Below are 13,726 nucleotides of genomic sequence, written 5' to 3'. Positions count from 1 at the left end.
TGGGCGGGGGGGAAGCAGTGGTATTCACGCTGAGCAGGGTGGGTGTCCGCCCCCCCACCCACTCATCCTCTGTGCACCCCTTGCCCCGCTGCCTTTCCCTGCACCAGGGAGGTCAGCTAGGATAGATGAGCCTTAACGGAAAAAAAGTGTGGAAAGGGATAAAATTCACAGGCCAGCTGAGAAAGCAGGTTGGGGGGAGGGTGGGAGTTGCTGCAGGGCACTGTGGCTTTGGGGTGGGCAGGGGACGGGGTGCAGAGCTCCCTGTCCCACTTCCAAATGTTCCCGGAGTCTCAGGGGAACACTGATTTATTCAAATGTTTCATTTTTCAGGATTTCTTGCCATATTCGTTAGGGTCCGTGTCCTGCTGCGCACGTTTCTTCCAAGCCTTGGGCTGGCAGCAGAGTGAAAACTGCCTTGTCTTTGTGGAGACAACCAAAAGCAAATGTCAGACGGCCGCTATCTGGCAGAACTCTTGACAAATGTGTATTTTAAATGTCCCAGACTCATACTGCTGTCCTCAAATCCCCATTCCAAGCATGCTCCTCGCTCGGCTTATGGTGGGCTTTGCAAATTGATACTCACTTGTACATTTATACACATTTATATGCATTTATAACCATTTATACTTTTTTTTGCACACATTTATACACCAAACTCCTGGCATGTCTCACTGGGACAGGAGTTTGTCTCAGGAAAAGGCCTTGGAAAAAGCGAATGGGTGCAGATATGGGTGCTAAATGCTGGAGCTCGACACCCAGCCTGGGGTACCTGGTTGAAAGCTGCCCACTTTTCTGGCTGCTGACTTTTCTCCATGTGCATGGTCCCGGTGCCAGCTCCGGTTCGGACCGTGCCTGCAGCCTGATTCTGGCGAGAAAAGTTGGCATCCCTGTCTGTAAACGGGGCTCTGAAAGAGCCGGCTAAGCTCCTGTTGCACTCACGGTGGAAAATTAACAACGCCGTTTGTAGTGGCACTTGGGACAGATGTACATGAGCTGTAAAATAAGTGTATGGAAGGATGTGTCTTGCATTTGCTTCCCCAGGCTTTTGTAGAGCTGCGTGTCCTTGGGGTTACGCAGGAGCGGAGCTAGCCCCAGCCCCGGAGGGAGTGCAGGTATCTCCTAGTGCAGCCTTTGGAGAGGCTGATGGCAATTAACTTCAGATTTAACTTTTATTGAGGGTAACGGTACTTCTCTTCCTTTGCAAAGTGCCTCCAAATCCGGAGAGCAGCTGCGTCCTGTCGTAATCTGAGCTATACGGTGCTTTTGCCCCCGTGTTAGTCCACCCTTCCACTGCTGTCTGTCGGCGGTGGCCCCGCAAAGCCCCAAACCCCGACGACGTGGTTTTCCTTCGTACGAGGCATGTTCAGGTGCTCCCGCGGGATGGATGTCTGACCTGCTTGGTGGGGGGGCTCTTCTGGGGCGTTATCCCCCAGCCATCCCCATCCACCGGCATGAGAACGGGGCAGTGGCAGAGACGTCGGGAGGTTATCTCGCGCTGCCCTCACCCCAGAGCAGGATCAGCTCCACCTGTGCGGATCTTTATTCCTTCCTACAAAGAGAAATGAGACAAATTTCATAAACATGTTCATAATTATAACAGCATAAGCTCATGATTTAAAAGCAAGGTGAACGACGGGTCCTTGCCGGAGCCCGGACGGGATCGACGCTGTGCTCCCCAGCGCTGATGGAAGCCAGCTGAGGGCATTAAGTGTGAACCTTTATCTCTGCTGACATGACATATTATTAAAAAGTATTTCGAGTAATCTTTTATTTCCTTAGCATTGCAACACATTTCAAGAACTTGGCCGGGGATCAACCAACCCTTTTTAATTTCCTACAATGAAAAATAAAACAAAAATAAAGCCCAATTGAGATGATATAATCAGGAACATTTTGAGGGTTTAGGTCAAATTAATATGTCAGAGAAGGGTTTTCAGGGGACTTGGAGAGCTTTAATCTGTCAAAGACTGACTCAGACCCTTCTTGGGCTTTGTAATCTTATTGTCTTTACCAAATTATGTGATGGTATGTCACGTATTACCGTCATCAGAAAATCGAACAAATAATCATTTGGCATAAAGTTCAGAATAACTAACTTAATTTTAAAGCATGTGTTATACAATATGCCAGTAATGTTTGCTTAACTTGAAAATGATCTTTTAATACTGTCCATTAATCTGTTAAAGCGCACAGGTAAATTCCAAACACAGTCTTTCCTGACCACTTTAGGGGCAGACTTTAGGAGATTTAACTGTCTTCAAGCTGCCAGTTTTGCCAAGATTTTCTTCGCATTTACCAAAACAAACCAAAACAAACCCCAAAGCAAACCAAACCTGACTTGTGGCTTAGAGGTAATATCTTAATATCACCTGCACTCAGTTATGCATCTAATACTTTTCCCTTTTATATCTCCACCTGATATGTCTAGATTTGTATAAGGCTGCAATTATAAATTTGGTGCTAGGACATTGTCAGTTCTAACAGATAAACTCGAAGCATTGTTTGTTCTCTGCTTCACAAATTGTTAGTGAGAAAATATTTTTATTTTTTTTTAGCATTTGGGAAAAAAACATGGTTTCCAAACCTGCAGTTTCTAACAGAAAGATGCAGCACTGCATCGTCGTGTACCTCTAAACAAGCCCTGACTCCCGTAACACAGCCGCAGCGATTGCTTCACCAGCGTTTAATCAGGCGACGTGCACTCAAGGCTACAAGTGGGTGTGGGTGCATCTCTTTCCCCCGCTGGGTGTATGTAACGTGGGCTGCACTCTAAGCAATTTTTTCGGGTGGTGTAATTCTTCTCCTCTTGCAGAGACGCAGCCGGAGCCAGCAAAGCAGCAAAGCCCAGGCCAGTCCCTTGTCCCCGTCTGCTCTCCCCTCCTCGGCCTTGGTGGCACCAACCACATCTGCCCTCACGTCTTCCCTTTCAAAATCTTTCCTCTCCTGTAAAAATGTACTTTAGGATTGATTTAACCATGTTTGCACAGGCTACTAATTTTTATTCCAGGACTCACAGTCCAGTTTGTATTTTTTCCGCCTCCCAACTTTACTGTTACTAGTAAATAATTTTTTCAGATCCCAGCCTATTTGCTTGTCATGTCGTAAATATAAATGCATGTGCTGCCTGAAATCTAATAGGGATAAACCTCACACTGAAGAAATCCAAGCTAATATCTAATATTCTTGGAAGAAAAAAATTAAACTTATGGATGATACAGTGTGCCACAAACAGCTGCCGCTATCAACACAAGAAAGGGGTGGAAGATTTGTTGTGGGAGTATATTAAAGCTATAATAAAACAGTTTCTAAATGCTCTGGCTAATACTCAGGCTGTGACTGGAGTGGATGTGTCCGTCAGCTGAATAACCCTTCTGTGGGCTGAAATACCGCTGGTTTGGGTTCTGTGGGAACTGGAATTTGCAATATTCAACTTTAATTTTTATAGATGTGACTACCACTTCATATGAGTCATTGACTAATTGCTTATTAACAGATTAACAAATATTTCTTTTTCATAAAAACCAATCTTTTAAATAGAAACTCCTGAAGACTAAGTAAATCTTGGCAGAAAACACCCAGAGTAGCTTATAACAGCGCTTAGGAGATTGTTTTCCCTTCCATTCTCAAACGTCCAGTCCCACAGCAAAGCTTTAATTTCATTCTCCACCTTATTTTGCCCATAATGAACTTTGAAAAACCTCAGCTCTTATACCCAAGCGCAGTGCGATAGCGAGCGCTCTCCGTCCCCCGTTGGGCTGCGGCACCTCCGGGCCGAGCTCGCGACATCCGAAGCAGGAGGTGATGGCACGGTTCAGCCCGTCCGTGCTCTCAGGAACACCCCAAATTAATTTCATGGCAAAAATGACAGGTCTGGGGAAGAACTGGCCACCTCACGGTGGTGGACAGCCGGTCTTGAAGTCTCTCGGTTGGGTGACCTCCTAAGGAGGTCCTTCACCGCCACGTGCGCTGAATTAGTTAAAGCTATATTAAAATAAATCTCTGTTATGTTATTTTATACATAAGCCCCCCAAAAGGCTGCACGGGGAATAGGATTAAACTTTAAGGAAATGATTCAGTAAAGTAAAAACAATATCGACAGCATTTGGGGAGAGTTAAATCAAATTAGGGCACTCGGATCACTTCGTGATGAGAGAAGGGTCGGTGGTGTTCCCCACCACAGCCCGGGAAGTCGAGGGAGGGTCAGGAATGTTCCCTTGCCCGTGGGGTAAGGAGGACACCGCCGTGCGCATCTCTAGGACCAAGATGTGACGTGCCACCACGAGGACTTCCATCCAGCAGCTCTGGCTGCAGTTGCACGCCCCGTTGAGAGCTTTCCCGGCACCATCAGCATGGTTGGGGCTGCGTAACGCCGGCTTCTGTCAGGTATCTCCCTGCAACCTCAAAACCTTTTCTGGAAAAGCAAGATTTCTTGGCTCTGTGCTGTGAGGAACATTTTTAGGGTCGTTGTTCCTAGCCCGGCTCCTGGCTTTTGGCTGGTGGTTGTGCGAGAGCGAGGAGAAGCTGCTCCATCCCTTCTCCGACCACCTCCACCCGAGAAGCCCCTGCCAGGCTGGCCATCCCACCGAGCAGCTTTCCCACCACCTTTCCTTCGTCATGACTTCTCCAGAGCCCAGAAATAAGACCAAGACATGGCCCCTTCCCCCCTCTAAGCAAAGGGAAAAAATTCCTGCCGTGTTGAACTTTTCTCATAATACTTAAAGAAAATACTTAAAGAATGTGTAATAATAGGGGATTTAGAGAGAGCAAAATTAACCACACGGACGAAGCAGAAAACCTTTAGAACGGCACTAAAATGTATCCCACCTGGCTTTACCGTGGGGAAGAACCCCGGGGGAAGAGAGGGTGAGCCCTGTGGTCTGTGGGACCCCCTGTCCCCAGGGTCACCCCCGCTCTTCCCACTGGTGGAGTATAGGGAGGGAAAAGCCAAGAGTTCTCGGTTTAGCTGCCAGGGAAACCACACAGGAGAAGTGAAATTAAAATAGTTATGGGGAAGATGATATTTAGTTATTCTATATTCCCGGGCAGGAGCGAAGCCGGGCAGACCGGGGGCCGTGTTTCCTGCACTCCCCGCTCCTTGGCGCTGGGGCCAGGCAGGGTCCGGCCATGGAGCATCCCGGGGTCTTGGGAACCCCAACCTGGGCTTTGCCAGCAGCAAGCCCTTTCACAGGCAGCAATCTGAGCGCAAAAAGCCCCTTTAAAGAGGAGGGTGATATTATTTTTACAAAATACAGCCTATATCCTGGTTTGCTTCACTTTAAATAGTAACTGGATCCCTTGAGACATCTCCTTGGTGCTGGTGCACATGGGAAGTCCTTTGATGGCCTTGATCGTCTGCTCTGAAAGCAAAAATGGGCCAAAGTCTCCCGTGATCGCCAAGATTTGGGGCCAGGGAGGACGAGGGTCCACAGTACCAACAACATGTGTCCCAAAGAAGGTCGAGCTCGCAAAACCCACCTGAAGGAATGGCCATCGCTATCGGGGTGAAGACTGCACCTCCTTTAACAGGCTGCAATAACCACCCCTCCCTTACCTTTGCTGCCCCAGCAGCATCACAGATCCATCGGCCTGGGTACCGGCAAAGTGCTTTTCCAACTGTTTGGGTTTGACTGATTTCTTTCCACCGCCGCCGTCTCTGCACCACCAGCACTTTGCTGGAGGAGTCAGCCCCGAGGCAGGTTTGAGACTTTTCCATCCTTCCCTGCCTGGAAAGATAAATGCAAACTATGGGCTAAAACTGAGCCCACACCTGGGAGAGATGGACCGGCTGCAATGAAACTCAGCTTTGTTTTGCTATTCTATCCTCAGGTATTGCGGCTAATTATTGCCTTAAATGCAAGCATAAAGGGATGAGAATAGAAGCTTGGAAGGGGATGCGTTGGGGAGAAGGACAATAAATCAAAAGGGTTGCAAGGAAGCTTTCACTCATCTTCGAAGCAGCAGTATGGTTTTGAGTTGTTAGCTTGCACTTTGGTTAGGAAGTGACTTTGGAAATTAAACAGCAAAGATACAATCTTAATATTTCATAAGATCTGCCAATACAAATATCTGTCGGCAAATATGTAAAATAATAGCTTTAAAAACAAGAAAAAGAATCACATGAAATTTTCTAAGGAGGGTGATGTCACCCCCCCAACCAAGCTATATATTCTTTGTGCTTGAAATTAAAAACGCATGAACCCTCCGTGCAAAGCTGGGTGAAACTCTGCTTTTTCAAGTACCCCCTTAGGGATGATGGGTGTTATTTTCTGGTTTTAATTTTAGAGTAATAAATAAATGTGATTGACTTGCCACCCAATAGCGCCGAGTTGTGGAAAATGGGTAAATGCAATCCGTGCATGTTAATGTAGAGGTCGTTGCTATATAAAGTCTGTCAAAGAAGTCTGTCTATGGCTAGTGTTGCTGGAGCAGGAGAGAATCAGCGTTAGCTGAACTGGTCAAGAAGCTTCAGCTTCATGAGGAATTTCAGCTCAGAGAAGAGGAAAATCTGTCTCCACGGTATTATCTCCCTTTCCAAAGTTTCCTTCTGGCTGCACTGGGTCACAGGCTGTGGACTGTAAATTATACAGCCGAAAATCAAACGATCTTTTTCAATAAGGGAAGAAGAAAACCATGCAATGATTTAATATATGAAACAGTTCAACCTATGGCTTTCTCTTGTTTGCAAATGCAGACAGTTCTGTTGAGATCCAAAAAGCACTCCAAACCCTCAAAATTAGCAAATAACCATCTGGCTTGGTGGCTCAACACCTCCCGTGGCCATAAATTCAAATCCCAGCAACATTAGCAGGGGATTTGCTCTGAAAAACAAGCTCTGTCCTCGAGTAATGTAAAAACAAGGTAGAGATGGGGAAAGCTCATGGGAGAGCTGCGGCTCGGGGTGGAGGTGGCTCCGGTCAAGCATCCGTTGGCTTTCAGCAGGGAACGGGGCTCTTGGCTCGTGAGGAGCATCCTCTCCTGGAGTCCCGGTGCCCCATCCCATGGTTGGGCTCCCTGAGCCCTTCCCTGGGGTCTGCCACCCTCACCCAGCACCGTTCCCATGGCGTTTCTCCATCAGCTTGCTCCGTCCCAGCTCTGAGACTCCGTGCACACTCTTGGGGTTCACTGGAGCCGTCGTGGATGTGGACCAGTGCTTACCAGCTACTGTTTTCTAGCTAAGGTCTCCAGGATCAAAGCAACTCAAGCCTGTAGGTGCTAGAGGAAAGATCTTCCTGTCTGAAAGGTAAAATCCTCCGCTCCGGCCAGGGTTGCTATGATCTGCAAAGAGTTTTTCCATCCTTCGTTGGAGCCCACGCTGCAGAATGGGAAGATTTGGAGGGGACAAGATAGGTTTCCTTGTTATGTGCAATGCAGTGATCTTAGCTCCTTGCCTTGTGTATTTTTTTTAGATAAGGTGCAATTTAAAATTAGAAGTGTGGAGATAATGTCACTGAGAAGCCTTGTCAGGAGGTAGAAGAGACACCAGTAGGAGCCGTGAAATCCTCATAACCACTGTGCCTCTGGGCACCACAGCCCTGGGAATCCTCAAATCAGGACCTTGGTCTGGAGCATCTGCCTTCATTAATACTCTGCCCTGCCAGTCTTGGCCAGAAGGCTGAGTTATGATTATAGCTCACGCACAAAAAATTTGCCTCTTCCTAACCCTCAAGACCTGGAACTAGCAGCTGAGTCTGATTTTGGCTCTGCAGCAAGTTTTATCCACCGAAAAGTTGTGTATTTTTTGCACATCTGGTTGTATTTGGGGGTGATATTACCTTTCAGTGCTGCTCAATTCTGTCTGTGCCCATTAGTTACTGGAGTAAAGAGCCCTTCCATCTGCAGAAGTGCACTGTGGGGAACCTGGTGGACATTTTACATTGAAATATAATTGGTAATTCATTAGCAATCCCATGTTTGAAGGCTTAGGACTGAGCCTGGCATTAAACCAAGCAACAGGGCAGGTTTCACTTCTCCTACGGTAGGGCCACCAAAGGCAGAAGGTTGGACGGCTCCTACGCTGCCAGAAAAAGCAATTTGGCTTGAAAAAAACCCTTTAAAAATGCATCTTATCCCAGAACATAAACCATGCCCTGTGCCTCTGACGATGAGTGGCCTTGAAACCTCTCCTATTTTTGTCAGAGCACCAAAGCCCCATGAAGGATCCTCAGAGCTGATGACCACAGGAGATGCTCCAGTGCCCGGTGCAGCATGGCAGGAGCTGGGCCAGTGCTGGCCCAAAGCCGCAGCCCCTCGGGGGTCATCCCATGGGCTCCCCTGTATTTGGACTTCACTCCTCCGTCTGTTTTCTCTTCCTCCTGGGACCGGCTGACCCCATAGCAGATCACACGTGTAGGGGCAGGGGAGTTTCTATAAGATGTAGGGAGATGGACTGTTGGTTTTTTTTCTGGATTTCTGCCTACATTCATGCATCTGCTCGCTTTTATTGTCCCGCATTCCACAAACTTAAAGCACTTCCGTATTGCACAGAATTAATCCAGTTCACTGAAAAACATGATAAAGCTCAGCACTGAGGATACCAAGTGCTTCTGCTCTGTACATCCTCCAATTCCCCATCCCGACCTACCCCAGAAGCAGCAAAACCAGTGAACCGCTGAGGATGAAAGCACTGCTTTGTCGTTGGAGGGCAGGGAAGAACTCATCTTTTATTTAATGCATTCTCATGACGCGTTTTTGGTAGCATCGCTCATCTGGCACTACCCAGCGCTTGGGCAGAGCGGAGCTGTGGGGTAGGGACCAGCGGGGAGCTGCAGGAGAGCCACGGCCGATCTCGGAGCATCTCGGGGGCGAGCGATGCCCAGAGCAGGAGCATCCCATCCGGAGATGGGATCAGGAGATGCTGCCAGCGCTCTCTGCCCAATGGAGAAAGCCTGCAGACGGGAACCCTCCCGCTTATGGGGTAGCTCCCACCAGGGCTCAGTTAGCTGTGGATGATGAATCCCAGTTGCCTCGGAGAGATCGTTTCCCCGTCTGAAAGACCAGCCACGGCTTTGAGGCCGCTTGCAGACACGCAGCCATCCCTACCGTGGCACTGCCTGGCCCAGCTCAATGTGGTTTGTATTACCCTGTCCAGGCAGCTGGAGTTTGGAGGTAAGAGGACCGAAAAGTGTGTTATCCTCTAACTGTTATAATGCAGGCTATAGCCATGAGATGAGGAGTGTATCTGTACTCCAGCAAATTGTAGGGAATAAATATTCAAAATACAGCACTGGGATTTTTTCCCCCCTGTAATTTATAGCAACAATAAAATGCAAGTAGAAGGATTAATAAAAAATTAACACAAAAAAAAATCTTGTCTCTACGGCTGGCAAATAGAGTTGAATGATAGAAAAAGGGGTATCAGGTCTGTGACTCGGTCACTGGGCTCGGCTGTGGGGCCGCAGGGTTTATTGCCTGTTCTGGGGAAGGCGGCTGCTCTCACAAACCAGCCGGCAAATTCTGGTGGTTATTGTATGTGCGAACAAACCCTAGGTTGAAAACTATCTGTTTGTTTACTTTCAGAAAAATCAGGACCACATTGGGAATAATTTGCGAGACAATAAGAAAAGCCTTCATTTATCAAGGACTCCATTCAACAGATAATATTAAATAACTTCTACTACCAAGAAACCTGCAAACCTCATGCTGGGATTTCATACACGCCGGAGCCAACGCTGCTGCAGGAAGCTCTTGGACAGTTTCTTGGTCATAAAGTTATGTGAAGTTTTACGTTTAAAGAAAGAAAGTTACATTAAAAACCTGTAACACTTTCTGGCATGGCCTCTGTGCCTGCAATTGCATCTCAGATCACTGCAATCAAGTGTGGTTGAAGGAAAATTATATTTTTCACTTTCAGCAGTTTGTTTCCCTTCTCTTGTATCTCAGCTTTTCCTCTGCCTCTGTCGGCCAGGTCCTCCTCCCCTCCTGCTGGAGTTTTAAAAGCAAGGACAGGAAAATACGATTATTGTTTATTATTAAAGGCAAAAGAAACTGGCAAAAAAAAAAATCAAGGGGAAAGTATAATGACTGCAATCTTTTCAATTAAGATTTTTATGTGGATTAACTTTTTCAATTAAAATAAGTGGATTTGAATTAAGGCTGCCTGTAAGTCTACTGCCTCATGTCATCAGAACAGTTACATCCACAGCTTAAGAAAGCAAACTACAAAATATACCTAGTGATAGTCCCACTATTTATCATTTGTTCATTTATTTGCCTTTGATTTGTTCTCATTTGTTGGCAGTTTGTGCATAACTCACACTGGTGCAACCTTTGCACCCTTAGATTTGTCCAGCTCTGAAAGATGCAGATGGTAAAGCCAAGAACCGGTTCCAGTGATTGTGTATCATCAAGGGAGTAAAGTCGTGGTTCCCACCATCCAGCCACCTCCTGGCCTGTCTTGAATGTTTCTGCAAATAATTCAGAGAAAAGGTTAAAACCAGCAACCCGTACAAAATAACCTCGCTGCCGGGGAAAAAAGCCTTTTCGCTCTCGTATCGAATTAGCAAATAGTTTTGCGAAGGGCTGATGGGTGAGGAGGAAAGTCGGTGTCGTTCAGCATCAGCCCTTACACCCAGCTCCATCCTTCGGTGGAGGTTTGGAGGCAGCGAAGGAAACCGGTACCCGACCCCGGCACTGCCTGCCGTGACACTGGAGACAGTTTCCAGGCTTCCTAAGTATTTGCTCTTTCTTAGAGTCCGAATCCCTGGCCACCGCGCAGCCCGGCCCTAGCAGGGAGATTTTGGAAGGATTTGACGGGGGCAATACAGGATATCCAGGCTTTACTGTGTGGGAGACCCAAAGCGACTGAAGCATCCACCGAATCCAGCATCTGATCCTGAGGGCTGCTGAGTGCGAGGAGATGGGCTTGCTTAGATTTAAATAGCAAAAAGCATCAGAAAAAGACGTGAATGCAAGGCTCACCATGCAATACTGTGTGTTGGATCGCATTGCATTACATGTAACATTTATAATAGCGTTACAAACAGGTTCTGATGACAACTTCTACCTCTTTGGCTCGTGCCGGGTGGAAACTTCTCCTCTGAAATCCAGGAGATTACTCCAGAAAAAAATCTAAATTAACCCTACTGTCCCAGTACCTTTGAAATCAGTGGGAGCTCTGGCTCTGATTTCTGGGCAGTCGGGATTTTGCATTACATGAACAAAGGTATCGAAACCTGGCTCGTATGCAGAACACAAAGCACAAATGATCCAGCAGTAATTTGTTTGAGGATGAAATGTTTCTTACCCCCCTTGAAAAAAGCCCTACAGCCACAGAACAGGAGGAAGAAAGCCTTTGCAATTAACCCTAGCTCAAAAAGCCCGCTGCAAATGAAGAAGTATTTTAAATTCCATTTAGATCTTTTTTTTTTTTAAAAAGGCATATCGGTTTACATTTATAATGTTGGTATCATCCAGTACTTTAAATCAAATTATAGCTGTATCAGGCTGCTTAACAATGTTTCTTTTTAATTAAGTTTACTAGTCCCACATGCATTTTTTTAAAAAATAAATTAAACAAACTTAATTAAATTACATGACAGGGGTTAGGTAAGACAGCAAAAAGCCCAGCAAGAATACAAGGATTGATAAATCCTTTTGGATATACTCACATTTTGCACTTTTCCTAAACCCTGTAGCCTTCCTGACAGCCTGATGAAGGTGGCATCCCCTGCCCCTGCACCGCAGCACCCACGGGACCCTATGCCATCCAGAGCCCTCTCACTTACTTAAGGCATTTACCCTTATATATGTTTTAAAATCCTGCTTTCACAGAAAGTTTAAACAGCTCAGGAAGCTCCTCGGAAAGCTGAGCATCAATGAATTGCCCTTAATTTCCCTGCGTTGTAGAGGCACGAGCGGTATATCAGCTTAGGCAAAGATCTGCCTGACTTGGGGACCCTCTTGCTGGACAAGCCCCAGCGGTGGGAGCTCCTGGGGGTCCCTGGGGCATCACCCCCCCGCCGGCCCCCGGCAGCAGCCACGGCGCAAGGGAGAGCTTGGGGATTTCAACTGCCCTCCCGGTGAGTCGGCATTCGTCCCCGTGGGGTTTCGGTTTTATTTGATGAAGAAACCCCACCAAAATCAGGGAGTTTGCGGTGTTTTTCACTTCGTAGAAGCTCCTGATTTTCACAGAAAGCAAAGATGCTTGTGCGTGGTAGCAACTACCAAGAAAAAGGCGATTGCATTTTTACGGAGAAAATGTTAATAAAAAAGTACGGGATGAAGGAAAAGGAAGAGAAATGGGGGTGGGCAGTGAATTGTACGTACAGACCTGGAGGGAATTCTGCTTTTCTCAGCTTCTCCGAGCTCACGCTCCAGAGAGATGCTCCGTGAGCTGGGACGAGCTCCCAGGAGGGCACTGACAGCCAGGGCATCCCATTGCTTGCATTTTTCTGGTGCAAATAGCACAAAAATATCCAGAATGTCTATTTTTAAAAGATAAAAAGATTGCCATGATGACGGCAGCTGGGACTTATTGTAGCGGGGAAAGCCCCCGTGCTTGCACAGCACCTTTCCAAGGAAGCACAAGATACAGCCGATAGCATCGGGCTGAATTTGCACCCTGAATAACCCGCGGTCACGGTAAGATTACCGGGGATTTTTATAGGGGTTAAAATTGAATAATCTCATCGAGAGAGAGCGAAGCAGCAAATCCCCCTGTCTCCAGCCCTGCGGGAAGCACAGCGATGGGAGCAGATGAGCGGAACGCCGTGCACGGCCACCGAAAAGCCTCACGGAGCTGTGGGGTCCCGATCGTCCCTAAGACAAATTTGACATCCCCATGAAGGCAGACAGCCGTCACCGTGCGCGGAGAACGGCCTTTCGGTCCTCTCCGTAATTCCCCCGACTCCGAGGGTTCTGCATCTGGGGCTGCAAGGATGAAGTCAGCCCCGGAGCCGCTACGGGCTGGAAATGATTTCACCGAGCTGCAATGCAGATGGATTAATTCCAGTACTGTAAAGTCAACATGGTTGAACACTGGCTACATCACAGTCTTCATTACTGTGGTCTGGATCGGGTTTTGATGAAGTAATTTCCCTTGGGTTTAGCACTTAGAAAACATATAGGGCGTCCTTCTTGGATTTGCCTGGAGAGCGGTGCCCCCCCCCCTCCCATCCACCCCAAATTGGCTTTTATCAGTTGCACATGGACCCCTGCGATTCGGAGGGGTTTCAAACGAGGCCCATATGGTCCGTGGCACACGATGCCCAAACAGTTGGACGCATGAAATGAGATGCAGTTTGGGTGTGTACGATGGATGTTATTAATAACAAATGATATAACACTCCGAGGCTGTATCTTCAAATGCAAGGAGACGTGGGATGAGTGCGGATTAGCAATTCCTCCATCCTCTGTCACCAAATCGACTCGCCAAGAGCTCCGCGTTAGGTTTTTGGACACCCGGAAGCCAACGCTCATCATCCTGCTCAATTTACGGTTTCTGAGACTTGAAGAGAGCCCTTCATGCAGAGTAGATGTGTATTTTGCCATTTTTTTCTTAGCTATAAACTGTAGTTGGATACTTGTCATGTGCAATTTGCTTCCTTGGGAAGCACTTGTGCAGATGTGACCGAATTTTGCCTGGGTACCAGGCTCCGCTCCCAGCGGTGGCATCTCTGAGATACCCTCCTGCATAAGCTGCCCTGTGAAAAGCAGCTCTGCCTCCTTCATTTGACACCAGGGCCTGCGTGAAAGATGCTTTTAAGGGCTAATAATGGGGTCCCCCCAT

The 13,726-nt window shown here is 47.4% G+C and overlaps 1 protein-coding gene across 1 annotated transcript in view; it reads right to left on the bottom strand.

The window, feature by feature from the left end:
• Positions 1 to 5,713, bottom strand: part of TBX22 (T-box 22) — a 12,528-nt gene extending 6,815 nt beyond the window's left edge. The window contains exons 1-2 of the mRNA XM_010572532.1: positions 5,552 to 5,713; positions 1,506 to 1,549 (exon numbers count right to left, since the gene is read on the bottom strand). Of these exons, the coding sequence (XP_010570834.1) occupies positions 1,506 to 1,549; positions 5,552 to 5,713 (206 nt within the window). The remainder of the gene's footprint in view (positions 1 to 1,505; positions 1,550 to 5,551) is intronic.
• Positions 5,714 to 13,726: the final 8,013 nt, after the last annotated feature.

Source organism: Haliaeetus leucocephalus, unplaced genomic scaffold, assembly GCF_000737465.1.
Source record: "Haliaeetus leucocephalus isolate CR32 unplaced genomic scaffold, Haliaeetus_leucocephalus-4.0 Scaffold340, whole genome shotgun sequence".
NCBI lineage: Eukaryota > Metazoa > Chordata > Aves > Accipitriformes > Accipitridae > Haliaeetus > Haliaeetus leucocephalus.
Note: the sequence above shows the minus strand (reverse complement) of the source record. Positions and strands in the feature narration are given on the sequence as shown.